This window comes from Rutilus rutilus (genome assembly GCF_951802725.1).
Source record: "Rutilus rutilus genome assembly, chromosome: 3".
NCBI lineage: Eukaryota > Metazoa > Chordata > Actinopteri > Cypriniformes > Leuciscidae > Rutilus > Rutilus rutilus.
Genome location: NC_140211.1, coordinates 31803688 through 31823598, shown reverse-complemented (window position 1 = coordinate 31823598; position 19911 = coordinate 31803688). Strand labels below are relative to the sequence as shown.

At 42.0% G+C, this 19911-nt stretch overlaps 1 protein-coding gene across 1 annotated transcript in view; it reads left to right on the top strand.

Annotated features, from left to right (window-relative positions):
• Nucleotides 1-19911, top strand: part of cdh16 (cadherin 16, KSP-cadherin) — a 45328-nt gene that overhangs the window by 14270 nt on the left and 11147 nt on the right. Inside the window, exons 8-14 of the mRNA XM_084405907.1 lie at nt 1478-1603; nt 3059-3209; nt 3307-3519; nt 3913-3989; nt 8278-8469; nt 11225-11466; nt 11920-12050. Of these exons, the coding sequence (XP_084262033.1) occupies nt 1478-1603; nt 3059-3209; nt 3307-3519; nt 3913-3989; nt 8278-8469; nt 11225-11466; nt 11920-12050 (1132 nt within the window). The remainder of the gene's footprint in view (nt 1-1477; nt 1604-3058; nt 3210-3306; nt 3520-3912; nt 3990-8277; nt 8470-11224; nt 11467-11919; nt 12051-19911) is intronic.

Below are 19911 nucleotides of genomic sequence, written 5' to 3'. Positions count from 1 at the left end.
TTCAGCTCATTTTCGCAGGTGAAATCCAGTCATTTCAATAGGATTCTGCACAAACTGGAAAAAACCCTTTTGAAATGCTTGAGCTCTTTAAAGTTATTATTAGCCAGAAAGAAATAGTTCTGAAAGTGATTCCAACAATATTGTTCATTGGTGTTACAGTTGTGTTCTGAACCTCCATATTCTTATATAATTATGATTATTAAAACTTTAGTTATTAGTTATACAGTAGTTATAGTTATCATCCTTAATTTTTTGCCTTATTTTATTGTGATCATGACAAATTGTCTCACGATCTCAACACAACAAATATTGTTTATCAAGATCTCAACTTACAGTAAAAGTTGTCTCTCATTTTTTCACATTTTATAAGCACAATACATATAAAAGGTTTTGATCAGATATTCACTTATGAGTGATTGAGCATTTCCAAATCTGTATACTCGAGGAGGAGGAGGCTACAACTTTATCTAACAGTTACATAATAGTGACTCTAAACATGTGGTCAAATTGTATTGCCAGCCAGCTCGAGGACCCAGGACAACTGCATGATAATAGAATAATATTTGACAGATGAAATTAAATGATTTTCATCTGATCAGATTATTTTTTTTTTCTCTCATGATAACAAGAAAACAAAACTGAACTAAAATAAAAATGGCCTCTCCCGTATTAACCTGCATCTCAACAGTGAAACTTGGGCATTGATAGACTGCTAAAGCATCATTCTCCTTATCACAAGAATACATTTTCAGCATCAAACTGTTAACACTCTCTCTTGTCAGTCCACAGCACTAAGCATCAAAGGCATGAACTGACTTGTCCTAAGAGGATTCTATCACTTCTATCAAAAACAGACCATGGAAACTAAATAGATGACATCACCTTAGTTGGTGCTCACCATTTTTAGAACAGCAGGACGACACTAATCTCTTCAAAGCTGTGCTTCCTTGACGGTTCATAACAGTGTGGGCAGGTCACCTTTAGAGAGGCCCGCTGATGTATACAGAGTGCTTGAGTTTGGAGAGCCATCTCCATAACAAACGGTTGGAGGGCGAGGTATTGAGGAGATACACATGTCCCCCTCGCTCTCCCCTCTACAGGGTCCTCTCCTTCTTCGGTGCGTTTCCACACCCTTTCCAGGACAGTTTGCATCATTTGTGGCAGCGCAGTGGAAAATCCCTCCATCGCAAAGGCAGCTGGTTTGTTTTGGCAGGTTCCCGGCCTCACCGCACTTATCAGCTAACTCTCAGCAGTGCCTAAACATGCAGGGTTTTCCTCAAACACTGTATCTCATCGTTGTTTAAATCTGATGTCCAAGCCATTTGGATGGTGCCGTCACAGGTGCCTTGTGAACACTGTATAATAAAGCAGGCTTGATTTTAAGATTAGCCTTTGGGTATACACTTTCACTCAAGTTAATGTTGTCAGTAGTATTGATTGGTTATGTTGTGTGTATTTTGGGTGTGTGTCTTTGCAGGTAAAGTGGAGTGGCAGTCCAGTTGAATATAGTCTTGAGGGAGAGTTTCCGGAAATGTTGTTCACTATCAACAGGGAAGGAATCATTTACCTGAATGCTCCTCTGGACAGAGAAACACAGGATCAGGTGAAAGATAAACAATTCATTCATACTTTTATGGATTTACATTAGTGCTAAATGTGGTCAATTCTGTCTAAATTTCATTATTTACAACAGTTTTTCTGTATAATGTTTAAATAATAAGAGAATAATAGTGTTCACTCTGATGTTCTTCTAACTCCAATTTTAACCCCAATATAATTTATTGCTGCTATTTTTCTATCCATTTATATTTCTTTAAACAAGTAGTCCAGCAGGGATCAAGCTCGAGCCAAGTTTTGCACTCAAGCCCGTTTTGAACAAATCAGAATATTATCAAAATAAGAATCAAAAATACAGTAATTATTGTGAAACATTAAAACAAAACATTAAATATTTGCCTTCAATTTTAATATATTTTAAAATGTAATTTATTCCTGTGATGGCAAAGCTGAATTTTCAGCATCATTACTCCAGTCTTCAGTGTCACATGATCCTTCAGAAATCATTCTAATATGCTGGTTTAATGCTCAACAAATAATTCTTATTATAAATGTTGAATACAGTTGTGTTGCTTAATATTTTTGTGGAAACATAATGATATTTTTTTCAGGAGTGTTGAATAGATGAATGGAAAGTTCAACCAATCAGCATTTATTTGAAATAGAATAAAAATGTATTTACTGTCACTTTTAATCAATTTAATGCATCCTTGCAGAATAAAAGTAAAAAAAAAAAAACAATCTTACTCCAAACTTTTGAATGGTAGTACTGTACATAAAGCCATTATTTAATCAGATTGCCCAAGTTATGCCCAAAAATTCCAGTTCAGTTCCTCCCATATTAACTGTTGGATAAAATACTCACCCAACTATTCAACTGTTGGGTGAAAAAAAAAGTCCTAAATAAATAGCCCAATGGATCACAGAATAATGAAATTTTCTCAATATTCTCAATCAAGAGCCAAATATCAACAATTCCATGTCTTTTAATCACTTCAGAGTAGGCCAGCATTGCTACAGTGTCCATTTGGAGGTACATATGCCTGTGGAGGTCATTTAATCAAAGGAAGCTGGAACTTTGTATCTGTCTTCATCAGTAGTACAGGGAAATCCCAATCATTTTTTACTAAGAAGACTGTAACAAGACTTCACTCCTCCAACTACAGTATGTGTCTCACATAGCATCATAATTCTCATGATGTTTCTGTAAATAGGTCTACGTACGTACATCTCCGCCATCAGATAACTAGCCACTTTGACAGAACGTCTTCAAATTTACAAGTTCAGTTGCCAGTTTGTTGTAATAGTTTGTTCTAATTTTATTTTTGATATATTTTAATAGTCAATCTGTAGAACATTTGGGATTTAAGTGAGCATGATTTCTTTTCATCATCTATTATACATCAATAGACAGATGACATACAGTTCTGATTTCTTTGCAAATTATAATTCACAAGAATGATTTAGATTACCATTCATTTCTATGTTTTTTCCCTTTTAGTTTCATATTGACATAGTAGTGGAGAGGCCAGATGGCAGAGAGATTGCTAAGCCCGTGGAGCTGAGAGTGATGGTGGGGGACGCCAATGACAATAGGCCCACATTCCCACAGATGCAGTACCACACTGTGGTCAAGGAGCTTGCGACTAAAGGTTACACACACACACACATGCACAACAGAAACATAAAATCCTATGTAAATACAAAAAAAAAGCTAATTTAGTGAGTGGTATGATCTTCTGCTCACAGGTACAGAGATTCTCACTGTCCAAGCAGCGGACAACGACGATCCGAAAACCGATAACGTGCGAATATTTTATCGGCTGGTGGGCCAGATGCCTGAGACTCCTCGAAATTTGTTCCGTGTGGACCGGGACTCGGGAGTGATCACAGTGCAGGCGGACAGCATGGAGGGCACCGCTCCTCAGTACACACTCACCATCACAGCAGAGGACGCTAAAGGTCGACACAATGCAAAACTAGTCTAGTTAGAATGGCACCACGTAATTAAACAAGTGTCATTTTGTGCAATTTTCTCTGATTGGTTTGCGTGATTAAAGACACTTTTTTTTTTTTCAGATTTCACATTGTGATGCTCCAACATAATTTCCTATAACACCTGTTGGTAGTTAGTGTAGTTATGCAGCACAATCTCAGTCACTTAAAATGTAATTTCTTTCCACATACATAGTATGACTACTCTGTCAGCTAGAATAAATAATATGCCATGTAGAATCTGATATGCTGTCAGACAGCAACATGGTATCTTATCACTCTTGATATTAAATGGCAGTCTCTAATGCAGTGATATTGTTATAAATAGATAATTAATATGTTTTCTGACTTGTTCCTCAGGGCTGAACAGCTCATGCACGGTCATTGTCAAAGTTCTGGATGAAAATAACAACCCACCTATCTTCTCCCATCATGAGGTAAGGGCTGTGCACTATGGGTACTACTATGTCTCTGTTATATATTATTTTAAGTTTTGTGAGTGAAAATTTTATTTTGGATGTTGTTGCTATCATCTCAGCCTCTCTCTCACTTTCTTGTGTGTGTGTGTGTGTGTGTGTGTGTGTGTGTGTGTGTGTGTGTGTGTGTGTGTCTGTGTGTGTGTGTGTGTGTGTGTGTGTGTGTGTGTGTGTGTGTGTGTGTGTGTGTGTGTGTCTGTGTGTGTGTGTGTGTGTGTGTGTGTGTGTGTGTGTGTGTGTGTGTGTGTGTGTGTGTGTGTGTGTGTGTGTGTGTGTGTGTGTGTGTGTGTGTGTGTGTGTGTGTGTGTGTGTGTGTGTGTGTGTGTGTGTGTGTGTACAAGGCCTGTGTTCTAGAAAATGTGATTTACAGAGTCAGATGAGATAAAGAGCTTTCAGGGGGAATCCATGCTTTAATCTTAGGCTTATGGACATATAATAATTTAGCTGTGAGTGTTTCTTTTTTAGTTTTGAGCACTATAAATGGACAATGCTCACAGCTATAATTGGATGACACCAATTACGACAGTTTATTCATATTAATTCTGCATATTACCAGAAATTATGTTATATTCAAGGTAGGCTACCAACCACATCAGTTATTAGTTTTACATGTTTCATTTATTTGTATCAGTTGATATTAGAAACTTAATTGTACATTCTAATTTCTTTTCTTTTTTTTACATTTAGATTATGTGTGTTAGTTGATTGCAATTTAATGTAGTGTATTTAAGCAAATCTCAAAATGGATATCCAGTTTTGACTGTACTTTGTAATGTTGTGAAGCCTAAAATCGCTTGTAGCATTTAAATAATTGTAGAATTTTAATATGAGCCATTGTTCAGTTTTCAACTAGTACATTTAAGTAAATGATCACCTTATTTGCATTGGCCAGAATATTAACATTAGTTCATCCATAATTACATTCAGTGAGCAAATGTAATGTATAAATCTGTGATGAGCATTTTTACAGAACATGTCTGATTCTGCTATTTTTGGAGGAGTTTCTTACCCTGAGGTGATGTTCTAAATATGACCACTTACTAATTTGTAGCGCTGTCTATTTATGGTACATGAGCGCATTCACTTATGCAGAACAGCCCTGAGCGCCTTTCTTATGTCATCATCTTTGTTCATTGATGTGTCTGAGTTGAATAATAAACAGTGAGATTATGATCGCTGACTAAAATGACTGGAAGAGGTGAGAAAAATGAGGGATGGAGAGCGGATACTGAACAGAGCGGATGCAGGATGGAGGCAGGCAATGGTCCCTGATTTCTGGAAAACACCCTGCGTGTTTACGCCTACGTGTTGTGAATAATACAGAAGATGTATGTGGGTGCAGACAGAGTGCCGGTGTAAAGATGGAGGGCAGCTGCAGTGGAGGGGTAAAAAAGCAGTGCTGGCTTGAATTCAAGAGGTATATATAGATCCTCTTTGAAATAAGCTCTGTTCTGCATTCTGGAAACAACCATAAATCTCACCTCACTGGCTGTGTGCCTTTTCATTTTTATTATGTGTCCCCCATTTCGTTGACAATGAAGTTTAGTCACTATGAAGCAGCCTCAACTTAGATGGATGATGTTTGGATAAATTGTGCTGTACTTACATTAATGAACAGCATTGTTTGCAGAAATGAACACACATACATTTTCTACTCTCCTGATAGGCACTCTCCGGTCATGCCCACATATTCAGCTAATATTCTGGTTCCTTTTTACCTCTTTTTTTCTATTTTTCTCTCTCTCTGGAGGTACATTTTTGAGAGGGTCATGCCTGTATGTCAGGAGTTAAGTAGTTCTGAAGGTCAACAACAATATAGCAAGCGGTCAAGGTTGTCTAGTTAGCATAGTGTGGTTAGCTCCATCGACAACAATATAAATAATTATAATATTCTCCATTTTAACATTATAAAAGTCTTTACTATCTTACTGAATTTTTTTATTTTACATTTGATAGAGCTCTTCTCTTAACTGGAGATCATTCATAAATGGAACATTTTTGATGCATCCATTTGTTTTCATGTTTTCTAATCACACACATCTTCGTGGTTAATTTATTCTCCATTTTATCATAACTGCATACACACTTAAAAATAAAGGTTCCAAATGGTGTGTCTTGCCATGATTCCATAGAAGAACCATTTTTGGGTTCCCCCAAAAGCCTTTCAGTAAACAGGTCTTAAAGGCACGTCTCGGTTACGTATGTAACCCTCGTTCCCTGAGGAAGGAACGGAGACGTTACGTCAGTGACTGACAAATGGGGGTTTCACTTAGAAGCCTATCACCTTCGAGTTCTTACAAAACGATGGCAAATGGCAAAACAATGCATAGCGCAACTCCGCGCCACCACGTGGGTATAAAAGGAGCAGCACTGCAATCTTGCATTATGTTATGCTGAAGAGCCGAGACTGAACTCCCGGCTGTTCCAGCGGTTGTGGCAGGGGGACGTAATGTCTACGTTCCCTCCTCAGGGAGCGAGGGTTACATACGGAACCGAGACGTTCCCTTTCATTCAGTCACTCCGAGTTACGTCAGTGACTGACGAATGGGGGTACCAATTCAATCATGCCACAGCAGCTGTCTTCCAGTGCCCTGCGCAAGTCTGAGCTCCCTGTCATGAGACTAGCACGGACGAAGGGCTAGGCTTAACGCACCGAGCCGATCGGGCACTTTCGATGATGAAGAGGTTCCACTTCAGAGCATAGGCGTGTCTCGTGGACAAGGCCCTAGCAGAAGTGATGGTAGCCACCACCTGAGGTGGTAAACCATGTCCCGTCCAGAACCCACACATGCAGGTTCCATAGATCGGGACATGGGTGAAGGAGGTCCTTCCTCAGAGGAATTGGCCAGGGAGGGGCTGTCACGAGGAGCACCAGTTTGGAGAACCAAGTCCGAGTGGGCCAATGAGGTGCAACCAGAAGGACCTGCTCCTCGGCCTCCCTGATCTTGAACAGGACTTGTGCAAGAAGGCTCACTGGGGAAAACGCATACTTGCGGAGGCCCCGCAGCCAGCTGTGCACTAGTGCATCCGAGCCGAGGGTCCCCTTGGACAGGGAATAAAACCAGCGGCAGTGTCTGGGGAGGCAAACAGATCTACCTGTGCATCGCCGAACTGTTCCCAAATCAGCTGAACCGCCTGGGGATAGAGTCTCCATTCCCCGGGATGTGGCCGAAATCCTGAGAGCTCGTCGGCTGCATGATTCAGCTCTCCCGGAATGAAAATGGCTCGAAGCGACCTCAGATGCTTCTGACTCCATAAGAGGAGATGGCAGGCGAGTTGTGACATACGGCGGGAGCACAGACCACCTTGTCGGTTGATGTACGCCACTGTCGCCGTGCTGTCTGAACGGACTAGTACGTTTTGGTCCTTGAGCAACGTTCGAAAACGGTGCAGAGTCAAACGTACTACCAGCAACTCAAGGCAATTGACATGCCAAAGGCGTTGGGGTTCTGTCCAGGAGCACACGGCAAGCCAGCCCGTAGCAGAGGCATCTGTTGAGACAACAACATGCCTGGAAACTCGTTCTAAGGGCACTCTGGCCCGTAGAAAGGAGAGGTTCGACCATGGGGTGAAGGTCTGATGGCAGGCCCGAGTAACTGGTACTCGGAGCATGCCCTGTTGCCATGCCAATCTCAGGACCCGATCGCGAAGCCAGTGCTGAAGCAGTCGCATATGAATCAGTCCGAGCGGCGTGGCTGCCGCTGCGGACGCCATATGCCCCAGGAGCCTCTGAAATAACTTCAGTGGAACCGCATTATTGCCCTTGAATTGACTCAGGCAATTCAGCAGTGACTGCGCTCGCTCGTAAGCTGCGCGCACATGGCGACCGAGTCGATTTCCATACCGAGAAAAGAGATCATCTGCACAGGGGAGAGTTTGTTCTTTTCAGGTCGAGGTGCCGGAGCACCAAGTCCCTGTGTTCGCAAACCTGCTCTCGAGAGTGAGCTAGAATCAGCCAGTCGTCCACACAAGCCCAATGCTCGCGGCTGCCCTGGAAAGCATGGCAGTCAGTTCTGACTCGGTTCAGACTCGGGCAATGCTGGCACCCCCGAAGGAGGCAGCACAGCTGAGTCTTCATCTCCAGATGACTCAAGCCCACCTTGTGATGCGGCGATAAATCCTTTTGTTCAATGAAAAGGTTACATGGATGTTAAAGGTTCTTCGTGGAACCATCAATGCCAATAAAGAACCTTTATTTTTAAAAGTGTATAGTATCTTTGAAATCTTTCACTTGTTTCTGTCTCTCTAGTACGGACCCTTCCACCTGGCTGAGGACTCCTCAGTGGGCACCACAGTTACTGTAGTGTCAGCATGGGATGCGGATGAATGGGGTGGAGACAGCTGGCAGGTGGACTACAGACTTGAATCTGGGAATGAGGAGGAGGTTTTTACTCTAGTGACAGACAGACAGACCAATGAAGCTGCCCTCATCCTTGATAAGGTATCATCTCTGCTTGACTATACTACTGCCATTCATACTGTAGATGCGTGGATAAACATTAAACCAAATTGCACTTGTTTTAAAGAAGGAGCTTTAAAGTAACTTTCAGTGGTCTGTTCTTTTTCACTGAAGTGAGCCACATTCAGAATTCAGACTGACACTGCATATGCTCATTGTCAAATTGTCAAAATGTATGATTGCTCATATTCTTGAGTTACTAAAATTATCTCTGTGTTTACCTTCGCTGAACAGTTACATTTATATTAACTGGTATTTTTATAGGTAACGTTAAGTGCATGGATGAGGTTTAAAAGTTAACTTGTTGACAACTCAACCCCAGTTCATACACTTTTCAAGCAACATATTTCATGAAAATATGTTGTTGTTGTTTTTTATTGTGTATATACTTTTCAAAATTACTGTAAGACAAAACTTGGCACCTGTGTGAACTAGAAATGCCTTTGGGCCCAGTTGGTTAAAAGTAATGGCTCAGAAAAATGAAGTAAATTATGAGAAAATGTATAGTATCATTTGTTTCCAAATGCCACTTGGTTTGATCTAGCGCAATGAATTTAATGCATTTTTAAGTGGGGCTTTAGGTTTTCAAATACATTTTTGAGACCGTTAAATAAAAACAAACAGTTAAGTCTTTCTTTAGCTGGCCATTCAGCCGGAGCTCAAGGCCTGATCCTCGCCGTGACCTACATTCCCTTCAGGTGATGCAGTTGTTCCACTGCAGGGTCACCACAAGCACGTGATTAGTGTCACTGATTCCCTTGATCTTGAACTCTGTCCACCCTGTCTGTGATATACAACCCGTTTGATCCATTTCTGACATATTTTATTCATGTGCTAATAGCTTTTCATCAGACTGCAGGCTGGGAAGTGGTGACATTTCAACTGATATATATTTGTATGTCAAGGAGCTAAGCCATTTGTTTTTCATTGTGTTGATCTGTTTTCTAGTTAACTCTCTTGGATGTTGATCTGTGCCTCAGTGATTAAGTAATTGTATTGTATTCTTAGTTAGCGCTAATTACAGAATGTCAAGTTTTCAGCATGCACAGCCAACACTGGAGACCACAAATAGTAGAAGGACTGTTTTTAAGGAAACAACAATAAATGTAATTTGCTGTTGCCTTGAAGCATGTCAGAGCAGTGGGCTGATGTTTTAACAGTTGTCAGGAGCTATAAACAATGTTTTTGTGTCCGATTTTATGCAGGGATTGCCTGAGGATTTGAGAACAGCTCATTTCTTGTCCATGATGACGGGTGTGCTGAACTCTCAGATGTATTCTGAGTGCAGCAAAAGGACAACTTATTATTGCATGGGAAGGGCACAAAGCTTTATGTAACAATTTTAGAAATTCATTATTGTAAATTCAAATGATTGAGTTTTGAAAAAAAGATAAATGTAGTATTACATTTAGTCATTTAGCAGACACTTTTATCCAAAGCGACTTACAGATGAGGAACGTCACAAGCAATGTGTCATATAAGAGGCAACAACACTCACAGTACCACAATGCAAAGTTTCAGATAAAATGTTGTGAAAATACACAACAATAAGTTGAGTAACTTGGGTGGAGGTTGGAAATTCATTCCACCACACAAGAACAGAGAGAACAAGACTTCTGGAAAATGGTTTTGTATTTATTTCATAACCTTTTATAACTTTGTTTATTTTTGTGTTTTGCAAAGGCTTTATTAATACAGGAAGGGTCTGATTTTCTTGATTTCATAAAGCATGAACCTGCAAGACTGTGTCGTTTTTCATCGAACACTGCCACCTGGTTCCTGGCTGCGTTTGATTTGTAAATCCTATCTGTACACTGGTCAACTGATGGGTTGGCTGGGATGACAAATGTAATATAGGCAAAGAATGACAGAACAGCAGGGTCTGGTTAGAATGCTGTCTGCTCTTAAAAATACAAGTGGATAAAGTGACTTAATGAATTAAATTAAGTGAAATTTGGTTGTAATATTACTAGTGGGGAAAAAACAGCAATGCTGTTCACTTCCCGTCAGTAGCATTAGTCTTTTTCTCTCTGTCTCTGTCTTTCTCTCTCATTTTCTGTTTTCTGGAAACACACACAGATGTAACATTTGCATCATCACTGACATCATCAGTTATTCTCAATTATAGAAAGGATGATTTTTGTTGTTGATTTTTCAACAAACACACATTAGAGGTGCAAGTGTTGAGAATTAAGTTAAATGAGAAATGAAAATGAAAAGATCAAAATTACCGGTAGGGATAAAAAAAGTGCTTTGACATCAATAATTACATGTCATTACCATCCACTTCTAAATCGACATTTATTTGAACTCTGTTACCTTTTGCATCACAGCTATGTTTTCCTGGAAGACAGCCCAGTGTATAGCATACAGTCAGAGTGACGACAGCTGCAGGTTGACGTCCAGAGAAATGTCTGACCTTCAGTCTGATGAATGACATCACAGCATACAGTGGGTCACTCAGAACCTGATTTGAATACATTTTTCCTTCAGAAATATAGATTGACTGTGACACATTGTCATGACTTGTGAGACACTCTCCGATTTTGTTCTTTTGTCCTGGACTACATTGGGCTGGTACAGATTAGGAGAGCTGCTTGTGAAAATCAGAGCACTGCTTTTTTTTCTTCTTTTTTTTTTATTAACACATAGTGGCATAATTTTTTTCTTAAAACCATCCTCCAAGCATGAAAAAAAAAAGTGATATACTAACACTTCATTGGTCACTTGCATGTAGGTGCTGGACTTTGAGCGGGAGAATGAGTACATACTGGTACTGAGCGCTCAGAACCCAGTTGCTCTGGTTCGAGGCAGATACGGACCAGCATCCACAGCCACTGTCACCATTTTCATCGATGACATCAACGAAGGACCCGTTTTGTCTCAAAGCCACTATGAAGTCACTGTCAGAGAAGGGGAGGAGCCAGGACGTGTTATTGCCACAATCAGAGGTTATGACCCTGACTCTCATCCAATCAGGTAAAGTGATATTTCACTCATTTAAATAAGTAGTAAATATAACCATCGGTCACAATGCAAATGGTATCTATACATCGATACATGCCTTGAAACAATTTCCATCTGTCGCATTCATTAGTATACTAAAGAGAGCCTCGGACCACTCATAAATTTGATGCTTAATCTAAATATTTCCACTTGCTTTCACTGTTTATGAATTAATATTGTCCTTTGTCACTAATAATAAACTGTGTTAAAATATTCATAGTAAAATTGTGATTGTATTTGGGAATATGTTGGGTTCAAAGTATAAAAGTATGTGCATGTGATCTGAATGCACATCAGGAAACACTATACATTTTGAAATGCTTTGATAAGCACACCCAACAAATTGCAATAGATTGCTGATATTCTTATTTGCAATTTATTTTTATTAAATTTTTTTAATTCAGTATTTGACTGTTCTTTTCTCAGGTATTCGCTGAGAGGAGACACTAAGAAATATTTCTCCATTGGGAAGTACTCAGGAGAGCTCAAGACAGTCCAGGCTTTAGACAGAGAGGAGAACAGCACCTACACCATGGAGGTGGTGGCTGAAGATGGGCGTAAGAAATATTTTTCTCCCTCCTCATGCTGTACATTCACTGTGGAGGGCTGTCAATTCATGTTGTTTGTTTGAATAAACATGTCTATCAAACTGAAGTTATTATACAGAGCAAGTGCAAGAAAAAGAGGCTATCAAATGCAAGACATCTGGGAAAATCAGCATCCCTCTGCTTTCTCTTTTTCAAAATCATCAGTGCTGCTGAGACACTTGACATTTCAAAATGCTGTGACAGGCTCTATTCAGTATCAAATCTCATTGTAAATTCTGGGCCACATCCACACGCCGTGAGTGAAATCTCAGACATTTTAACTAGCGGTGAATGAGTCACCAGCTGAGATGTTGCAGCATGTGTGTGTGGAACAGAACTCCACATTGTTCCCCTGCACCTGAACGGAGGGGTGCAAATCCAAGTCTTGAGGTGTGAAGGTCACATGGTTCACCCTCCAATTACCTTCTTTCTCCCCATCAATGCTCTCAGATGTGAAATCAGTCCAGTCCAAAATGCTCAGTCACAAATGTTTACAGGGGAGAAAGAAAGGAGAGAAACGAGACTCCCGGTCCTGTGTGGTCTTGAGTGGTGAACCAGGGTCTAAAATCATAAATGAGAGGAAGGGCATACGAGGAGAGAGAAATTAAGAAACTATAGATACATTTTTGTGTCAAATATTCAAATCTGTTTACACAATGTTAACAAAAATACTAGTTAACTTCAACCTATCCCAAAGCTAAGAAGCCAAAATAAAGTTAAATATAATAATGTCTTAACAAAGTATGTAAATGTGTGACTATATGCATGTTATTGTAGGCTAGGCTTTAAATACAAACACTCGATTTAAAAGGTTTGTCTGAAATGAGTTGCATTAGTGAATGAATGAATGAATGAATGAATGAATGAATGAATGAATGAATGAGGCATTTATATAGCGCTTTCATGTATACTACTGTACACCCAAAGCGCTTTACAATCAAATCAGGGAATCTCTCCTCAACCACTACCAGTGCGCTCACAACACACCAGCTACAGGTGGAGAGGAGAGGGAGTGATAGAGCCAATTCAGTGGATGGGGGTTATTAGGGGGCCATGATTGGCACGGGCCAATGGGTAGAATGTGGCCAGGACACTGGGGTTACACCCCTACTCTTTACGAGAAGTGCCATGGGATTTTTAATGACCACAGAGAGTGCATTTGCTGGAGTGTGTGGTTGAGGATGATTTAAGCTATTTAGCTCTTTTTTTAGCTATTTCTTTTTTCAGGGCTTTCTTTGAAAGATGGCCAAGGAAATATAGCGACTGTCCATCTTATCAAGATGGTCACGCCTTATCAATAACTATGATGTTGAAATAAATAAATAAATATTTCAGGTGCAGGTGGCAGAGAAAATATGGGAAAAATACATTACAGTATGTACAGTATGTTTGCTCTTCCACCTGCACATTCACTGTGTGAATGATCTTTATTTAATTTACTTGTGGTTTTTATTATATATTTGTTTATTGTTTGGGTCTTTCTAATGAGAGTTATGATTTTTCAAGACCTTTAAGAAAATTAGGTTTTTGTTTTCTTTTTCTTTGGTGGTTTTTGTAATTGGTTTATTTTGAGGATTTTTTTTTTCTCCCTCTTGCATGCAGGTTGTATGTAGGCTACGTTTTCACTTAATGTGATTCAGGCAGTAAGAGCTGTTCTTTTCTAGATACAGTATAATATTATAAAGTTAGAAATTCCTTTTCAAATCAGTTTTTATTGATTTATAATAATATCTCTCTCGGTAAAACATGACTTGTGCCATTGAGCTTTGTAGCATTAATCTCAGTCTGCACAGCCTTTAATGTATCTCCTGACCAATATTTAGCATCAGTTTAATGCCTGCTTTAAAACATCTGTTTTAACCCTTAAACACATACCTCAGGCCATTAGTGACCCAGGAAGTCATTCACTACCCTCCTCCTCATTCATTTATTTTATTTTTTTAGATATCAGCCTTCTTAGTATTCCTCAATAAATTCATTATAAATAATTTAACAAGAAAAACATACACTCACCTAAAGGATTATTAGGAACACCATACTAATACTGTGTTTGACCCCCTTTCGCCTTCAGAACTGCCTTAATTCTACGTTGCATTGATTCAACAAGGTGCTGAAAGCATTCTTTAGAAATGTTGGCCCATATTGATAGGATAGCATCTTGCAGTTGATGGAGATTTGTGGGATGCACTTCCAGGGCACGAAGCTCCCGTTCCACCACATCCCAAAGATGCTCTATTGGGTTGAGATCTGGTGACTGTGGGGGCCATTTTAGTACAGTGAACTCATTGTCATGTTCAAGAAACCAATTTGAAATGATTCGAGCTTTGTGACATGGTGCATTATCCTGCTGGAAGTAGCCATCAGAGGATGGGTACATGGTGGTCATAAAGGGATGGACATGGTCAGAAACAATGCTCAGGTAGGCCGTGGCATTTAAACGATGCCCAATTGGCACTAAGGGGCCTAAAGTGTGCCAAGAAAACATCCCCCACACCATTACACCACCACCACCAGCCTGCACAGTGGTAACAAAGCATGATGGATCCATGTTCTCATTCTGTTTACGCCAAATTCTGACTCTACCATCTGAATGTCTCAACAGAAATCGAGACTCATCAGACCAGGCTAGTGCTGCACGATTAATCGTATCTCAATCGCAATCGCGATGTCAAGCCTACGCGATTATATGACGCAAAATGCTGCGATTTTATATTAAATAAACAAATTAGCGCTGTTAACGCACTTATTAATGCAAATGCTTTTAAACCATTCATGCGCGATAAGACATAAAAGAACGAGCTGCCTGTGAATGTCCTCCTCCTGACACACACACACACACACACACACACAGATAGACGCGCGCCAGTATCAAGTTCTCTTTCGCGGTAGAACGAACAACACACATGTATGCCAAAATGAACGCGCTGCCTGTGAATGTCCTGACTGTGACAGACAGAAAGACTCGCGCTAATATCGTGCGTGCGCACAAAACAGCATGACAGAATACAGTTCTCTTTCGAGCTTGAACGAACAATAACACACACACAATTATGCCAAAATGTCTTTTTGTCGAGTGTCATAACATAAGAGTAGTAAGTCTTATGATGAACATGAAGAGTTGTGATGACTCGTGAAAGAATGAGGCGCGTGTGAGATCCGCGTCTCTGACAGCAGCTGGTCTTAAAGGGACAGTACACAGTAGCCACTAATTATATCTGTCACTAAAGTTTTTTTTTGTTTTTTTATTATTTTTCTTTACCCCTGATATGTACTCTTGTATGTAAATTATGTTTTGTTCTTGTTAAAATGCAAAAAAAAAAAAAAAAATGTCGCAAAAGTTAATCAAAGAACAAAGGGAACAGAGAAAAACACTCACTGCTCTTGACTAAAGAACTTTTTTCTTTAGGCTGATTATCACTAATCTGTGTGTGCATTTATTTTCCTTTAGAAACAAGCAAGTTGACTCATGAAACCATTTGTTTATTATATCGCATATCACAATCGTAATCGCAATATTGACCTCAATTATCGCAATATGACATTTTCCCCAAATCGTGCAGCCCTAGACCAGGCAACATTTTTCCAGTCTTCAACTGTTCAATTTTGGTGACCTCTTGCAAATTGTAGCCTCTTTTTCCTATTTGTAGTGGAGATGAGTGGTACCCGGTGGGGTCTTCTGCTGTTGTAGCCCATCCGCCTCAAGGTTGTGCGTGTTGTGGCTTCACAAATGCTTTGCTGCATACCTCGGTTGTAACGAGTGGTTATTTCAGTCAAAGTTGCTCTTCTATCAGCTTGAATCAGTCGGCCCATTCTCCTCTGATCTCTAGCATCAACAAGGCATTTTCGCCCACAGGACTGCCGCATACTGGATGTTTTTCCCTTTTCACACCATTCTTTGTAAACCCTAGAAATGGTTGTGCGTGAAAATCCCAGTAACTGAGCAGATTGTGAAATACTCAGGCCGGCCCGTCTGGCACCAACAACCATGCCACGCTCAAAATTGCTTAAATCACCTTTCTTTCCCATTCTGACATTCAGTTTGGAGTTCAGGAGATTGTCTTGACCAGGACCACACCCCTAAATGCATTGAAGCAACTGCCATGTGTTGTGACTCAGGAGGCAGAGACAGATCCATATGCAACAATGTTTATTGAACAGTTAAGCCAGGCTGAACGAATAGTCAAATTGGCCAGGATAAAGGCGAGAACTCTTAGTCCAGAACCGGGCAAGGGTCGAGGCAGGCGGCAGACAACGGAGAACAGAGACAGGCGGGAGATCAGGGCAGGCGGCGAGAGTCAGAGTCCGGGAAACAGGCTTGGGTCAGTAATCAGGCTGCAGACAATCGAGGAAACAAGTTAGGCACTGGATAAATCAGGAAACTGCTCAGACATGCAACACAGGGTGAAACAATACTTCGCACAGAACGCTGAGTAAGTGAGTGAGATATAGTATAGGTAATCAGTAATCATTTAGAACAGGTGCAGCGCAATCAGAACGTGAACGATCCATACTAGAAGTAGTATGCAATGCCCTAGTATTCTGGAGAGGGCGCTCGAGATAGAGTACGGGGAGAATCACGGAGACTGGATGCAGTAACAGAGCCCCCTCCCTGCGAGCAACCCCTGGTGCGTGGAAACTGACGACAGCGGGGTCTACCACGAGGGCGAGGAGCAGGTTTATCAGGGTGATTATGATGAAACTCCTGAATAAGTAACGGATCCAGAATATCACCAGAATTAACCCAGGAGCGCTCCTCCGGACCATAGCCCTCCCAATCAACCAGATACTGTAAATGTCTACCACGGCGTCTGGAGTCCAGCAGATCGCGTACCTGGTAAACCTCTTCTCCTTCCACAAGGATGGGCTGGGTAGCGGGGTCATCAGAGTCCCTACTCCTTAATTCAGCAGGAGCAGAAGCAGGTTTTAGCAGCGAGACGTGGAAAGTGGGTGAGATGCGAAAATGTCTGGGCAAGGCTAGGCGAAAGGAAACCGGTGTGATCTGGCGAATGATCTTGTAAGGTCCCATTTACTTGGGACTGAGTTTCCTACATGGTAGTCTGAGTCGAAGGTCCCGGGTAGATAACCACACCCATTGACCCGGCTGATACTCAGGACTGGATCGACGGTGGCGGTCTGCTTGATGCTTGCTGCGGTTGACAGCCCGTTGTAGATGAGTGTGTGCCAGGTTCCATGTCTCTTCACTACGTTTCAGCCAGTCATCCACAGCGGGAACATTGGAAGGCTCTCCGGACCAGGGGAACAAGGGTGGCTGGAATCCCAAAATGCACTTGAATGGTGTCAGTCCCGTGGAGTGCTTACGTATGGAATTCTGAGCATACTCTGCCCACATGAGGTACCGGCTCCAATCATCCTGATGGAGGTGACAGTATGACCGTAGGAACCGAGTGATTTCTTGGTTCAGCCGTTCGACTTGACCGTTAGCCTGGGGATGGTAGCCAGAAGTAAGACTCACATTGATTTGTAACATTTGGAAGAAAGCTGCCCAGACACGAGAGGTAAACTGGGGTCCTCTGTCCGACACAATGTCCTCTGGCAATCCGTAGAAGCGAAAGACCAAGTTGCAGAGGTGTTCTGCTGTCTGTAGGGCTGTAGGCAGTTTAGTGAGGGGAATGAGACGGCAGGCTTTCGAGAAGCGGTCAATTACCGTGAGTATGGTTGTATAGCCATCCGAGGGCGGTAGGTCCGTGATAAAATCGATGGCTATATGAGACCAAGGACGTTGTGGAATAGGCAGAGGTTGGAGGAGACCGGCGGGCAAAAGATGTGATGACTTGTGTGTGTTACAATTCAGGCATTGTTGAACAAATGTGCTTGTGTCTCGGGTCAGAGTAGGCCACCAATAGCGGTTCTGGAGGAGCTGTATAGTAGCAGTGATGCCTGGGTGTCCAGAGCTGGGGAGAGCATGAACGTGTTTCAATACTTCTTCGCGGAGGGTCTCTGGAACATAAATCCTCTCAGGAGGACAATCCGAGGGAATTTCAATGTTGGCGTTTGTCTGCTCGATTTGAGTCTCGATGTCCCACTGAATGGGACCAAGGACCAAGTCAGGACTGATTATGTTCTCTGTGACTGGGTTTGATTCTTCGGAGTCGAACTGGCGTGACAGGGAGTCGGCCTTTGTGTTTCTTGATCCGGGCCGGTAAGTGACCGTGAACTGGAATCGAGAGAAGAACAGTGACCATCTGGCTTGTCGTGCATTCAACCTCTTAGCTGTGCGCAGGTACTCCAGGTTCTTGTGGTCAGTAAAGACAATAAATGGATGAAGGGCTCCCTCGAACCAGTGTCGCCACTCCTCGAATGCAGACTTCATGGCCAGTAACTCCCGGTCTCCGACGTCATAATTCCTCTCTGCTGAATTCAGCTTCCTGGAGTAATAAGCGCAAGGGTACAGTTTGGGAGGAATTCCCTGACGTTGGGACAGAACTGCGCCTAGTCCTGAATTCGAAGCATCTACTTCCACCACAAAAGGCAACTCTGGATTAGGATGATGGAGGATCGGAGCTGTGGTGAAGCGATGTTTGAGCTGATTGAAGGCTCTAGAGGCGTTTTCGTTCCAGGGAAGACGTGTCGTACCCCGCCGTACCAGGGTTGTCAACGGTCCTGCCACAGAACTGAACCCTCGAATGAAGCGACGATAGAAGTTAGCGAAGCCCAAGAACCGTTGCAATTCCTTTAACGTTGTTGGACGAGGCCAGTTCACTACCGCCTTAACCTTGTTTTCATCCATAGCCACACCCTCGGGACTGATCACGTAACCCAGGAAGGTAGTGGAGGTTTGGTGGAAGTCGCACTTCTCGATCTTGGCGTAAAGTTGATGTTGTATGAGTTTCTGGAGAACAGCTCGAACGTGCTGTATATGGGTCTCATAGGTATCGGAGTAGATCAAGATGTCATCTATGTAGACAATGACACAACGATGGAGCATATCCCGGAACACGTCATTAATGAATGACTGGAAGACGGCTGGACTGTTAGACAGGCCGAAGGGCATAACCAGATATTCATAGTGTCCCGTACACGTAGAAAATGCCGTCTTCCACTCATCTCCCTCACGGATTCGAACCAGGTTATAGGCGGAGCGCAGGTCTAATTTAGTGTAGAACTTAGCCGTGCGGAGGAGTTCTAGAGCGGCCGGTACCAGAGGCAGTGGGTAACGAAACTTGATTGTGCATTCGTTGAGAGCTCTGTAATCGATGCAGGGACGCAGTCCTCCATCCTTCTTTTTGACGAAGAAGAAGCCAGCCGACACGGGAGATGTAGATGGACGAATGAACCCCTTAGCTAGCTCCTCCTCGATGTACTTCTGCATAGCTTCAGTTTCGGGTTGAGAGAGAGGGAAGATGCGGCCCCTGGATGGCATGGATCCTGGAATGAGGTCGATAGCACAGTCATATTCTCGATGAGGAGGAAGCTTGGTTGTTCTAGTTTTACTGAAGGCTTCGGTTAGGTCATGATACATGGCAGGCAGGTCAGACAGGAAGGGTTCTTCTCGGACCTCGACGAGGCTTCGATCTGGTAGCGGCTTGATGCTCTTTAAGCATTTGGAGAAGCAGCTTTTGCCCCAACTGATAATTTGACCCGTGGTCCACTGCAGATGAGGATCATGACTTCTTAACCAGGGTAAACCCAAAATGACTGGTGTATGTGGAGCATGAAGAACGTAGAAGTGTATACTCTCGTAGTGCAGCAATCCAGTGCGCATGAGAAGTTCTTGAGTCATATGGGTGATTTGGCCCGTGCCTAGGGGCCGTCCATCGACAGCTTCGACAGAAAGAGGAGAAGTGCATGGGATTAGAGCAATCTTGTGGAC